Source organism: Bufo bufo, chromosome 4 (assembly GCF_905171765.1).
Source record: "Bufo bufo chromosome 4, aBufBuf1.1, whole genome shotgun sequence".
Taxonomy (NCBI): Eukaryota; Metazoa; Chordata; class Amphibia; order Anura; family Bufonidae; genus Bufo; species Bufo bufo.
Window position 1 is genome coordinate 265,667,120 of NC_053392.1, and position 15,434 is coordinate 265,682,553.

The 15,434-nt window shown below is 46.7% G+C and overlaps 1 protein-coding gene across 1 annotated transcript in view; it reads left to right on the forward strand.

Annotated features, from left to right (window-relative positions):
• LRRC1 (leucine rich repeat containing 1) overlaps positions 1-15,434 on the forward strand; it is a 229,278-nt gene that overhangs the window by 178,517 nt on the left and 35,327 nt on the right. Inside the window, 1 exon segment of the mRNA XM_040428569.1 lies at positions 3,444-3,562. Coding sequence (XP_040284503.1) covers positions 3,444-3,562 — 119 coding nt within the window.

Genomic DNA, 15,434 nt, shown 5'->3' on the forward strand with positions numbered 1-15,434 from the left:
TCGGAATACCTAATACATGAGAAACTACTATGAGGTTTTTCTAGCACAGTTAAGAATTGAGCTCCATAGCTCAGTTGTTCTTGCCTCTAATGTAGAAGGTTGTGAGTTCAAATCCCACAGGAACATTTCAGAAATAGATGCTAAATTAGATAAACTGGGTGTCCCCAAGCATACTGACAATGTTTGGGGATACCCCCTTCATGTTCATAGCACTGACTCCATATATGGACATAGCCATATATTAGGGCTGCACGATATGGGAATTTTGTGCGATTGCGATAACGATATGCGATATTTTAAGGGAATTGTGCTAGAGGTATTTTTGCTTGGATTTTTCCGTATGAGCCGCTGACGCCGCCACAGGAGCCCCTGCCGCGACCCAGGTCTCCCAGGTACTGTATTTTTTGCTTTATAAGACGCACCTAGGTTTTTGAGGAGGAAAATGAGAAAAAAAAATTTGGGGGTGGATTTTGAACTAATGGTGGTTTGGGTATGACATTGTTATGGGGGATCTGTGGATGGCACTGTTATGAGGGATTCTTTGGATGGCACTGTTATGGGGGACCTATGGATGGCGCACTGTTATGGGGATCTGTGGATGGCGCACTATTATGGGCGATCTGTGGTTGGCGCACTGTTATGGGCGATCTGTGGTTGGCGCATTGTTATGGGCGATCTGTGGTTGGCGCACTGTTATGGGCGATCTGTGGTTGGCGCACTGTTATGGGCGATCTGTGGTTGGCGCACTGTTATGGGCGATCTGTGGTTGGCGCACTGTTATGGGCGATCTGTGGTTGGCGCACTGTTATGGGCGATCTGTGGTTGGCGCACTGTTATGGGCGATCTGTGGTTGGCGCACTGTTATGGGCGATCTGTGGTTGGCGCACTGTTATGGGCGATCTGTGGTTGGCGCACTGTTATGGGCGATCTGTGGTTGGCGCACTGTTATGGGCGATCTGTGGTTGGCGCACTGTTATGGGCGATCTGTGGTTGGCGCACTGTTATGGGCGATCTGTGGTTGGCGCACTGTTATGGGCGATCTGTGGTTGGCGCACTGTTATGGGCGATCTGTGGTTGGCGCACTGTTATGGGCGATCTGTGGTTGGCGCACTGTTATGGGCGATCTGTGGTTGGCGCACTGTTATGGGCGATCTGTGGTTGGCGCACTGTTATGGGCGATCTGTGGTTGGCGCACTGTTATGGGCGATCTGTGGTTGGCGCACTGTTATGGGCGATCTGTGGTTGGCGCACTGTTATGGGCGATCTGTGGTTGGCGCACTGTTATGGGCGATCTGTGGTTGGCGCACTGTTATGGGCGATCTGTGGTTGGCGCACTGTTATGGGCGATCTGTGGTTGGCGCACTGTTATGGGCGATCTGTGGTTGGCGCACTGTTATGGGGGGGGGGAGAATATCTGTGGATGGCGCACTGTTATGGGGGGGGAGAATATCTGTGGATGGCGCACTGTTATGGGGGGGGGAGAATATCTGGATGACACATCGTTATGGGGGGGGGGGGAGAATATCTGGATGACACATCGTTATGGGGGGGGGGGAGAATATCTGGATGACACATCGTTATGGGGGGGGGGGGGAGAATATCTGGATGACACATCTGGCCATGAGGCCATAATATGCTATATGTGTGAATGACACATATAGCATATTATGCTGGTCCCCCTCATGGCCCTATGTGTCACAGCATTACTTTATTAATGTCCCCTCATGTGTCCTAAACTGCGCACATAACTGTTTTTGTATGCAAAGTCTTTCTTTACTGCTGAAACAATAGCTCTCCTATTGATAAACTCCTATTGAAAAAATCACCAGCCTCTGTACTAACTAGGAATGCGATTGTTTCAGCAGTAAAGAAAGACTTTGCATACAAAGACAGTTATGTGCGCGGGGCCGCTGCGACTTGTCTCCAGCCCCTCCCCACACTAAAACTGATGTATCGCCAGCCTAATAGGTTGACACTTCCTATTCTGTAGCGATCACTTTTCAGTCATCTCTTAATCACAGGCAGGATTGCAATGAAAGATAACAATTCTACATACGTGACACAGGATACACCATTTACAGTAGGTAATGGACCAAGCTCATCTACTCCCATTCCTTGCGCCGTGATCACTGTACAGGTCACAGAGCATGTCTTGAAAACTCTCCCATACAAGCCAGTGGACATAATGTCCGTTGTGCCTATGGTCCATGCGATTACTGTAAAGCATATCTCTAAATGCTGTTAAAGGGGTTATCCAAGACTATAAAATCCCCCCCCCCCCCCCCCCCCCCCGCCCCCAATATGCCGGGCACCTCACACAGAATATACTTACCCGGCTCCCTGTGCCGCTGCTGCTTCTCCCCGTGCACGGATGAAAACATCCGGTGTTGGTTTGGGGGGGGGGGGGGAGCAGCCAAAGATAGACTGTTACAGGGACGAGCCTCCCTAGCGTCGCCCGCGATGCTGGGGAGGCTCGTCCCCGTCACTGCCTGCCATTGGCTTCTTCCTTCAGCCCAACGCCCGCCCCCCCGGGACTGGATGTTTTCATCCGCGCACGGGGAGAAGCAGCAGCAGTGGTTCGGAGACCAGGAGCGGCGCGGGAAGCCAGGTAAGTATATTCATTGTCAGGGGCCCGGCATATATAGGAAGGGGGGGGGGGCGGGCATTTTATAGTCTTGGACAACCACTCAGGTAAGATGTCCACTCCATAATCACGTTCAGAAAATAAAATCTAGAAAATAAAAACATATTGCATAACACAGAAGTATTTTTATAAGAAAGGATATTTAATTTCTATGAAGTTATCCCTTATCCACAGGATAAGGGATAACTATTACATCACGAGAACAGGATCCCATACTGCAAGCATGGATGTACAATACATGTTTCTGTCGGAGTTATGGTTTGGTAATATGTTCAAGAATACAGAAAACATGTTCCATTTATGTAATAAAATGGATAAATAGAAATGCTGGCAGTTTACAAGTGTTTGTACAAGAAAGAAGAAAATCCTGTCTAGTCCCAGTAGAAGCGTTTTAAGTGCCATCATACTCTTGTATCAAGTGCAGCTGTCAAAATGCTGTCGATTTAGCGGCAATGATAGCTGTAATTGATGGCCTTTGTAAATCTGCACATTTCTCTAAGGCTACATGCACACGACCTTATGTGTTTTGCGGCCAGTTGCCATCCGTTTTTTTATTTATTTTTAATTTTTTGGGGATCCATTGTAACCATGTCTAAAACAGACAAGAATAGGACATGTTCTATTATTTTTTATTTTTTTTCTCGAGGCTACGGAACGGACATACTGATGCAGACAAATGAATGGGTCCGTATCCTATCTGCAAAAAAAAAAGGAACTGAAACAAACAACATTCGTGTGCATGTAGCCTAACATGCCTTATATGATTCTTGTTTATTATGAGCACATTTGCTGTCCCCAGGGAAGCTTAGAAAGCTGTCAATACTTAAAGTGGACCAGAATCATCTGATGCAGCTTACAGAAGGGATTGGAGAATGTGAGAGCCTTACGGAACTAGTTCTTACAGAAAATCAACTTTTGGTGAGTTTACACATGAATAAACTGTGCAGAACTTGGGCTTTCTGGGTCAGTGATACATGTCTGTATAAAGTGTTGATGGATCATGACTTGGATTTTAGTCTGTATTCTCTAATCTCTATTTTTGTTTTTGTAGCATCAGGATAAACGTGCTTGTCTTGCCCATAGAGAACAAGCAACGTTTGTCGTGACTGCAATGTAATTTACTCTGACAGGAATCAAGTGTTGGCAAACAGCTATGTTCGACTTGTACAGTGTCCTTTGAGGGCAGACATGGATTATAGGTCACCGTTTGTACAGTTTGCCATTGTTTTCTCTATCCGTGTCTGGTTGTCCTCTCATTTAAATCTTCAAGAGCAGTTCCATCAAGATCAAATGTACAGTACAGACCAAAAGTTTGGACACACCTTCTCATTCAAAGAGTTTTCTTTATTTTCATGACTATGAAGGCATCAAAACTATGAATTAACACATGTGGAATTATATACATAACAAACAAGTGTAGAACTCCTTCAAGACTGTTGGAAGACCATTTCAGGGGACTACCTCTTGAAGCTCATCAAGAGAATGCCAAGAGTGTGCAAAGCAGTAATCAAAGCAAAAGGTGGCTACTTTGAAGAACCTAGAATATGACATATTTTCAGTTGTTTCACACTTGTTTGTTATGTATATAATTCCACATGTGTTAATTCATAGTTTTGATGCCTTCAGTGTGAATCTACAATTTTCATAGTCATGAAAATAAAGAAAACTCTTTGAAAGTGAAGGTGTGTCCAAACTTTTGGTCTGTACTGTACATAATGTAGTTTTAATTCCCCCACGTGTACCGTATTTTTCGCCCTATAAGACACACAGGCCCCTAGGTTTTAGAGGAGGACAATAAGAAAAAATATATATATACATAAGGTGTGCTTTTGGTGGGTTTTGAACTAATGGTGGTCTGTGGATGACACTGTTATGGGGGGGGATCTGTGGATGACACTGTTATGGGGGGGAGATCTGTGGATGACACTGTTATGGGGGGAGATCTGTGGATGACACTGTTATGGGGGGAGATCTGTGGATGACACTGTTATGGGGGGGAGATCTGTGGATGACACTGTTATGGGGGGAGATCTGTGGATGACACTGTTATGGGGGGAGATCTGTGGATGACACTGTTATGGGGGGAGATCTGTGGATGACACTGTTATGGGGGGAGATCTGTGGATGACACTGTTATGGGGGGAGATCTGTGGATGACACTGTTATGGGGGGGAGATCGGTGGATGACACTGTTATGGGGGGGAGATCTGTGGACGACACGGTTATGGGGGGGGATCTGTGGACGACACGGTTATGGGGGGGATCTGTGGACGTCACGGTTATGGGGGGGGATCTGTGGACGACACGGTTATGGGGGGGGATCTGTGGATGACACGGTTATGGGGGGGATCTGTGGAGGACACGGTTATGGGGGGATCTGTGGATGACACGGTTAGGGGGGGATCTGTGGATGACACGGTTAGGGGGGGATCTGTGGATGACACGGTTAGGGGGGATCTGTGGATGACACGGTTATGGGGGGGATCTGTGGAGGACACGGTTATGGGGGGGATCTGTGGAGGACACGGCTATGGGGGGGTATCTGTGGAGGACACGGTTATGGGGGGGAATCTGTGGATGACACATATTTAGCATCTTATGTTATATATGTGTCATCCACAGATGCCCCCCCCCCCCATAAGTGTCCCTGTTTAAAATAGTGAATTACCCCAAATACAGGGAGTGGGGGCCGGCATCTGGTGTTGTAACGGCAGCAGGGCCAGATGCAGTCACTGTATTCTATTTCACCGGGCCCCTCTCACTGTAGTATTAATAGGTAACGTGTGGGCATGGGCACTGTTTTAAACTATAGTAATCCTCTGCAGCATAGAGAAATCTATGTAGTACGGTACTTGAAACTCCTGTAGGCAGGCCGGGCGGCAGCAGCGTAAAGTCATTCACCACGTCATGCGCCTGCTCCGCCTGCTTTATTCATAAAGTGGGAGGAGCAGGCGCATGACGTGGTGAATGACTTTACGCTGCTGCCGCCCGCCCGGCCTGCCTACAGGAGTTTCAAGTAAGTACCGTACTACGTGGATTTATCTATGCTGCAGAGGATTACTATAGTTTAAAACAGCGCCCATGCCTACACGTTACCTATTAATACTACAGTGAGAGAGGCCCAGTGTAATAGAATACAGTGACTGCACCAGGCCCCACTGCCATTACAACACCAGATGCCGGCCCCCACCCCTCCTCCCTCCCTGCTGATAAACCGCCGACCCTGCAGCATCACGGTCAGTGATGTATCAGTGTAAATGGCAGTATTCGCCCCATAGGACGCACTGCCGTTTCCCCCCACTTTTGGGGGGGGGGGGGGGGAAGTGCGTCTTATAGGACGAAAAATACGGTTTACAATTGTCCTAGCCTGAGTTGGTATTCCTTGGGTAAAGTGACCGTGACTGGTGGTTCTGAACATTTCATCCCTACACCTATATTCAGCAACAAAAAATTCCTCCATTTCCTTGTAGCATCCCTATGTGAGCACTTTTAAGAAATAAATACTGATTAAAGGGGTTTTTAATATTGATGACCTATCAATATCATATCGGCGGGGGTCCAGCACCCGCCACCCCTGCCGATCAGCCCCTATTAGACTGCACGATTATCGGGAACATTCTTTCATAGGAGTGCTCGTTCATTGGCTTCAGGGCATCTTTCATCAGGAAAAGAGATGTACGATTGTCGGCAGCACATCTTCCTGTGTAATCACGGATGTGCTGCCGATGATGAATGGAACAGAATGAGGGAAGAAGGAATTCCTCTAGCATTCTGTTTGCATCGGCCTGTGTGATCAGGCCTGTGCAAACGAGCGTGTAATACCACCTTAAAGTCTAACTGTCATACTTTTTTTTACATTTTTGTAATGGGGGTACTGACCATTTTTGTAATATACTTTAATTACTGAAATCGTAGATTTCTATTAGAAAAATAGCTTTAAAGTGGCCCATTTTGGCCCTTAGCAACGCTCCTCTGTCTTCTGTTTACATAACAGTAGAGCAGGGGTGCACAACGTTTCCTGGTTGGGGGCCACATTGCCAGACTTAACCAATGACGAGGGCCGAAATTTAAATTTAAATGTGTATTAACTGAAATATTGTACTTATGGCATATTGAACACACATTATATACCATTAATGTCTAGTTACACTTCCAGGACTCTCATCTAATGGGAGAAATACATGAAAAATACATGTGAGCAGCCACAAGACATAGGCATACATGTCTGTTACCAGATGGTTGGGGGCCACACAGAATGGTATCAAGGGCCGCATGTGGCCCCCGGGCCGCAGGTTGTGCACCTCTGCAGTAGAGACTTGTTAAGGCTACTTTCACACTAGCGGCAGGACGGATCCGACAGGCTGTTAACCCTGTTGGATCCGTCCTGCCGCTATTTCGCTGTGCCGACGGACCTCTGCTCCGTCCCCATTGACTATAATGGGGATGGGGGCGGAGCTCCGGCGCAGCACGGCAGCGCACAGCGAAAGGCCGCCGGACTAAAAATACTGCATGTCTGACTTTTTAGTCTGGCGGGCTCTCACCGCGCACTGCCTTGCTGCGCCGGAGCTCCACCCCCGTCCCCATTATAGTCAATGGGGACAGAGCCGCGGCACGGCAAAATAGCAGCAGGACGGATCCGACAGGGTGAACAGCCTGTTGGATCTGTCCTACCGCTAGTGTGAAAGTAGCCTAACACTGACTGTGTTATGTAAACCGAAGACAGAAGAGCGTGACTCAAAATGGGCCACTTTAGAGCTATTTTTCCTAATAGAAATCTACGATTTCAGTAATTTAAAGTATATTACAAAAATGGTCAGTATCACTGCGCCTACACATTACACAAATAAAAATAAGAATGACCGTTACACTTCAAGTCTTTAGGCTAGGTCATCTTGTCCACAGGGTTAGAACATGGTTTTTCATTATAATGTCAGTGCGATCATAATGAAGTGTCCATAGATCACAATGTTTTTTTCCTGATTTTTCACTTCCATTTTCTGGCTGCTGTAAAAGAGCATTTCCACTTCAAATGGAAAAAATATCCTGTAAATCTAAATCCTTCAACCTGGTCATGAGAACCCTGACCCCATGGTGACTCGCAGCCACCTGGTAGTTCTTTTGAAGCAATTCTTGGTTGTTGCTTTACATTCATTCAACTGCTTTATACTTTCACCTGCTGTCAAATTCATGAACACAAGCGTTCGCTGCCTGCTAGACAGAGGGCGATCGCCGTCTGTCAGACCATAGGGTTACCACAGCCAGCCAACAGAGGACTCCTTGTGGGGATGTGCTGAAGGAGAGTCTATTGAGGAGAGGGGGCCCTGCTGTGATTACTATTGAGGAAAGATAGAGTCCATCGGATAAGAGAGGAAAAAGGTTTACTTTATGCTCTTCTCATTTTTCTTTTTTCAATCCAATCTAAAAAGTGCGTCACCAGCTCTTCTGTGCACATAATAACCCTCCGGGAGTGAGAACGGCAAGGGTTCTTTCTCTAAACCGATACTATTCGGAAACGGCTGAGTCACATTTCCAGCTACTTGACAGTCGGGGACCATCTTTGGACCTGACATTGCTGGCTTTGTGCTTTATTTTATACAGTCTGCGTTACTATAAAGGGGACCTGTCACCATGTCAATGCAGTGCCGTCTTCAGGCAGCATGATGGATAATTGTATGGGAAAGGATTCGCCAAAATGTGTAATTTGTTCATTGAAATCTCACCTCATTCTGCACTTGGGTGTCATGATGGTGGTCTTACACAGTGACTGACCGCTTTCCCTATGTGCACGCAGTCGCCGAGAAGACCACCCGCCTGTCCTCTAAGCCTAGAACGAGCAGATTTTTAAATGAATCCGTTTTTCTGAATCTCCCCCCCTCCAGTTCCTCCCGCTCTATAGATTGCACTGCATTTCATGGTGACAGGTTCTCTTTACTTACGTACAGTACAGCGATGGCTTACATGCTCTTACTATAATGAGAACACATCTTTAGGCAATGACATTCAGAATTACAAATTGAAGCTGAACTCCAGGGGGAATAATGTCTTGCTTACGTGAGAATTGAACAATCGTTCTGCTAATGTAAGAGAAGTCGGAGTCTTTGGTACAGAAAGCTCTGTTCTTTGCCTTTGCTTTGCTGCACACATCATTTGCATGCAAATAAAAAAGTACTTGTTAGAGTGCACTGTCACATCCATTTGTTCCACGATGCTACCTCGCCGCGCAGGCGGTTACAGCTGTCCTTGCTGCTCTTTTGCTTGGGACTTGACAGTAATTTGTCCTGACAGAAATCTGTTTCCTGCAAATGTTTTCTAAGGGCAGAGAGTTCTAATAGGTCCTTGTGAATGTTCTCTGGTCTTGGAACGGAGAACATTCTGACCACGGCGGTCACATAGGGGTGCTTTACATGTTTTGTTTAGTGTTAATTGTTAATTAAATGTCTACTGTATTTTTCACCCTGTAAGACGTACCAGCTCATAAGACGCACCTAATCAGACCCCCAATGTTAATAAGACCCTCAATCAGACCACTATGTGAAAGACCCCCAATCAGACCTCCGATAAGAGCCCCAATATAAATCTAATTTAATGGCACCATCTAATATACCATAGCTTGTAGTGAAAAACGGGAGGGAAAATTCTTTTTTTTTTTTTGTAGTTAGTGTTCACTGTGCACCGAAATTGACAGCCTTATATGATGCAAATTTATATGGTTTCTATTATGTTTTACTATTTAAAAAAAAAAAATTAAATCCTTTGCATTCTTTGCATCGCTATATTACAGCGATAACTTATTTTTCCCTCTACAGAGCTGTGTGAGGGCTCATTTATTGCAGTGGCAAGCTGTAGTTTTTTAAATTGGTTCCATTTTGAGTTACAAATGACTTTTTCGTCACTTTTTATTCATTCTTCTGGGATGGGGGGGACATGACCAATAAACAGCAAGACGCTTCCCGTTATGGCACTCGCCGCACAAAATAAATATTGTGATATTCTAATAGTTTGAACATTTTTGAAAGTGATGATACTTATGTTTTATTTTTATAGTTTAATTTTGTATGTTAAATTTGTTTTTGTTTTTTTTTTGCTTTTGAAAAACCTTTTTTTTTTCCTGTACCTTTTTTTTAATCCTTCTGTACTTTTAGGGGACTTGAACATGCAATCTTCTGATCCCATGTCCTAGACTGCCATAGCAACTGATTGGAGCCCCCCCAATTATGCCACAGTGTCCCCAATCAGAAGGCAGGGAGAGTGTGTGTGAGCCTGCTCCATACAACCACTTAAAGGGTAACTAACCGTTTAGTCAAATTTATTTAAAACGTTCTAAACTGCACTGAAATCAATTTAAGTAATATACTTTATTTATGGATTTTACTGTTTTACTAAACGCTGTGTCAGGGTTTAGCCAAGCTGAGCAGGCACAAGCAAGGGCAGCGACATGTGCTGCTGCCAGTGCAGAGCTCACTGTGGCCCCTATTCCAGGGCCTGAATCCATACACCGCATAATCTCAATGGTGTACAAGTGTACTGATTTCAAAATGCCTTAGACATAGCCATTGAACTTCAGGTGCCCATTTGTTTAGTAAAACAGTAAATTCTATAAATAAAGTATATTCTTTAGTTTCAGGGCATTTAGAACATTTTTAAATAAACTTGTCTAAAGGGTTAATTGCTCTTTTTAATCAAAGGTGTATTCTGGTAGAGAAAACTTGACTCCTACTGAAAGTGAGTAAAAAAGAAAATCCTCAATATATAGTAATTCAGTCATGTCAGTAGTTTCCACTTGGTTACTTTAGAGTTGTTGCGATACCAAATTTTTGATTCGGTTTCGATACCATGAAAAAGTATTGCGATACTCGATACCATTCGATACCACGCGAAAAAAATAAACAAAAAAAGCCACGTGCATTCCTCATTTTTAAAAACGGCGAATCGCGCAGTTTTTATTTTATTTTTTCTGTTCCGGCATTCACCACCTAGATTTTTTTTTTATATTTTAATAGTTTGGACTTTTCTGACGTGGCGATGTAATATGTTTATTTATATATTTTATATGTGAAATTGGGAAAAGGGGGGTGATTTATACTTCATATTTTAGTGTTGTTTTTTTTTTCACTTTTTATTTAATAACTATTTCCCCCCTTAGGGGCTAGAACCTGGGATCTTTCATCCCTTTTCCTATTCACCCTGATAGATCTCTATCAGGGTGAATAGGACTCCACACTGTCCCTGCTGCTCTGTGCTTTGTGCACACAGCATCAGGGATGTTACCATGGCAACCAGGGCTTCTGTAGCGTCCTGGCTGCCATGGTAACCGATCGGAGCCCCAGGCTTACACAGCTGGGGCTCCGATCAGAAGCTGCCACTGCACCACCAATGAGGGGGGGTGGAGAGGTCCCTGTGGCCACTGCCACCAATGATTTTAATACTGGAGGGTTGAGAGGGGCCGGCGCACTGTGCCACCAATGATTTTAATGGGATGGGGGGATTGGGGGGGGGGGCACACTGCACCACCAATGATTTTACCCCTTTATACAGGGGGTACTAGCAGATCAGCGGCAGTTAACTGCCGCTGATCGCAGCTCCCTGTCAGGGGCAGGGTGCCGGCAATGCGATTCTGCTGCCGGCACCCGCCTCCTGTATGTGTTAAAGACTGACTACTGTATATGAGTCCAGACTTTCACTATCAGGCCACACAGAGCGGCGCCCAGCGATGTCTCAGCACTCACCATTTAGTCCTGGGCGCCGCTCCGTTCGCCCGCAGTGCCCCATTACTGTCTCCTCTCCTGCTCCACATGCTGCTGATTACTATCGGAGCGATGGGAGGAGACATCAGCTTCACTAGTGGGCGTTCCTTCTCCCTGGCTGTAGCGCTGTCCAATCGCAGCGCAGGGAAAAGGAACGCCCACTAGTGAAGCTGATGTCTCCTCCCATCGCTCCGATAGTAATCCTATCATTGGTGGCGCAGTGCGCCCGCCCCTCCTCCGCCCCTCTCTTCTCATTGCCGCCCCTCCTCCACCCCCTCTCTTCTCATTGCCGCCCCTCCTCCGCCCCTCTCTTCTCATTGCCGCCCCTCCTCCGCCCCTCTCTTCTCATTGGTGGCAGCGGCAGCAGCACAGGGGGAGGGAGGACAGCTTCCTTCTCCCCGTGCTGCTGAGAGAGAACATGAGCGCGCCGATAGCAGCGCGCTCATGTTCAGAGATACTAGACTGCGCAGAAGCGCAGCCCAGTATCGAAAAAACGGAAATCCCGGTATCGTATCGATACCGGGACAAAAGTATCGATTGGGTATCGAAATTTCGATACCCGCAACAACCCTAGGTTACTTACCAATTATTGGCCCAAAATGTGATATCTGTAGCTTGCTGCCTAGGGTTATGACCCGTAGTTCAGCTTAAATTTGCTGGTTGAGCGTGCTCCATATTAGAACTAGGCGTTAATGGTGGCTGTAAGGCCCCTTTCACACGAGCGAGTTTTCCGCATGGCACCCGCACTGAATCCTGATCCATGCATTTTAATGGGTCCGTGTACCCTGTGTACTGCGTTGCGTGAGAATCGCAGTATGTTCTATATTCTGTGTTTTTCACCCAGCCCTGGCCCCATAGAAGTGAATGGGGCTTCAGTGTAAAAACACATTGCATCCTGATGCAGTCCGGGTGCAATGCGTTTTTTCCCTGACGGTTGCTAGATGTTTATAAACCTTCAAAAACGGATTGCACCTGAGCAGAAAAAACTGACTGAACTTGCTTGCAGAATGGTGCGAGTTTCACTGAGCCAATCGGTATTGTTTGTGAAAGAGGCCTAACTGGGCACTAGTTTGAGAGACTCGGCAAAGAGTGAGCACAATGTGTGATGCATATATTGGGAGACACCTTCTCTTCAGTAATTGGGGGAAGTTGATAGCCTATAATAGATGTCAGCAATGCAAGAGGGGAATTGTAGTCTGCTACCCATATGGGCTGCTGCTTAAAGGGGTTCTGCACTTTGTTTTAACTGATCGTCAGCTTCTGATTGGCGGGGGTCCGACACCCGGGACCCCTGCCGATCAGCTGTTTGAGAAGGCAGCGGTGCTCCAGCAGCGGCGCTCCAGCAGCGGCACGGCTTTCTCACTGTTTACCGCAGGCACAGTGACGTCACGACTAGTATCAACTAGCGTGGGCGGGGCTAAACTCCATTCAAGTAAACAGAGCTTAGCCCCGCCCATGCTAGTTGATACTAGTCGTGACGTCACTCGGCCAGCGGTAAACAATGAGAAGGCTGCGGCGCTGCTGGAGCTCCGCTGCCTTCTCAAACAGCTGATCGGCGGGGGTCCCGGGTGTCGGACCCTGCCGATCAGAAGCTGATCTATCCAGAGGATAGATCATCAGTTAAAACAAAGTGCAGAACCCCTTTAAGCCTCGCCCATTTATGCTGCCCAGAGAAGGAGCACATAGGGGTATCAGTGTGACAAAAAAGGTATGTGTACGGCATACTTATTAGGACATCCTTAGACATCAGGCAAAACTCCCTCCTCCGTCAGCCCAAACTCCATCAGTCGTCCTCCTAATATAGTACAAATATTAACAGACAAAAATATTTGTGAAGGTGCCAGTGAGATTCGCGACTCCTAGTTTACAAGACAAGCGCTCTAACCCCTGAACTATGGAGCCATCTGCTGTTAGGAAAGGAATCGAATCTCATTCACTTGTTGGTGAACCAGTCTCTAGCGGCTGCTGATGTAGTGTGTGCTGGAGAGAAGCCCGTGTATGTCAGCGGCTGAACACAGCGTGCCTCCATTATACACCAAGGAAACTTGTATCCAGTACTGGTGCCTGGTATTAGTGTCCTATATATATAAAATAATGTGTGAAAACAATGGTCTGTGGTGCCAGCGCTTGCTGTAAAGATATTTTACATTCTATTACTACGGCTGATGGAGTTAAGGCTGAGGGCTGACCCCTGACTGCTGAGAGCTAACACCTGGCGGCTGATGGAGTTTGGGCTGAGGGCTGACACCTGATGTCTGACCCCTGACTGCTGAGAGCTAACACCTGGCGGCTGATGGAGTTTGGGCTGAGGGCTGACACCTGATGTCTGACGGCTGATGGAGTTTAGGCTGAGGGATGACAACTGATGTCTGACCCCTGACTGCTGAGAGCTAACACCTGGCGGCTGATGGAGTTTGGGCTGAGGGCTGATGAAGGAGGTATTTTTTGACTAACGTCTGAGGGAAGAGGGAGTTTTGGCTGACGTCTGAGGTAGGAGGGAATTTGGGCTGACGGAAGATGGGGTTTTGCCTGATGGAGGAGGGAGTTGTGGATGATGTCTGAGGATGTCCTAATATGTATGCCGTATATGTGTTTAGGTTTTGGTATCAGTGTTGTACTGTTACGCTGTGTGATAAGCCTGCAGCCTTCAAGTTTCTCTTCTCTTCTTGGAATACTGCTTTAGGTTAGCTACAGGACCATGAAGACTTCATTTGTTCTTTTGACTGTTCTTTTGTATGTTATACACAGTTGAGTCAAATTATTATGACCATCGGCTAATATCAAAAGTAACTGCCATATGCAGCACAGACAGCAGCTAGATGGGCTGGGAGTCATTCCGTAAGATCCTGGTAGGTTTTCAAAGGTATTTGGAGCCATGCTGACTGCAGTGCATCCCACATCTGCTGGATGATGTGTGGGGAGGATCAATAGAGTGAACATAACAATTGAGGTGATCGCACAAATGCCCAATTGGGTTTAAGTCTAATGAATTTAGGGGCTAATGTAGTACATGAAAGTCTTGATCATTCTTTTCCAACCAATGTCGGACATTCCTAACCAAGTGACGCGTTTCATTATCTTGCTGGAATATGTCATCTGCCTCAGGGAAGACAGTCAGCATGTATGGTATGGGTGCAAGTGATCTGCAAGGATGGATTCAAACCCAAATCATTTCATCTGTTCAATAAAGCGGATAGCGTGACTCATCAGAGAAGACAGCCCTTCAGCAGACGTCTAATTCTGCTACTGCAGCAAAAATTTAAGCCTTTTTTGGTGATTCTTTAACAGGTGCAGTGACCATCCATCTTCTTCAGAGCCCCATATGCAGTAAGGTTCACTGAACTGTTTTAGACCCACATCTAGTAGCCCCCTGGTTCATTTCCTGGTGAGCTGCTCCACTGTAGCATGTCAGTCCACTAGGGCTGTCGAATATAATCGATGCATCGATGCATCGCGATTCGACCGCCGGAGATTCTGCATCGATGCGGTTGCTTTAAATAATCGATGCATGTTGATGACGTCAGCGTCGCGTCCGCCGTGCAGCCGAGTCGGAAAAAAGTTTTTGGGCGCCTTCTTTCCCGCCTCCCGCCTCCCGCTGACGTGTCAGAGGGGGTGGCCACAACATTGAGTGAGCCAGGTCTGACTGAGTGAGGAGGAGCCGGAGGCGTGGTTTCCGCGCATCTCCGGCTCCCAGTCAGACACTCAGAAGCAGGCGGCAGTGCGGACGTGCGGTGGCTGGCGGCGAGGTAAGTTCTGTCACCTATGAGTAGGTAATATCTACCTCCAAAGCGCCTGCCACCTACACAGCTCATATTGCCGCTTCTCATACCTTTGCCGCCCGCGCCATGTTTCTTCTTTATTTTTTTCGGTTGTGTCTCTTCTTATTCTTCCCCTCCGTCTACTACAGTGGACGGAACTTTAGGTTCCGGGTCTATGAAAGGCGGTCAAACAGCGGCCCCTAGTGGCCAGTCTGGGAATGTCTACATTTATCTCACACCAGCAGGAGGTGATCCACACTGACAACTCTCAGCTAAGGGCAGGGATCT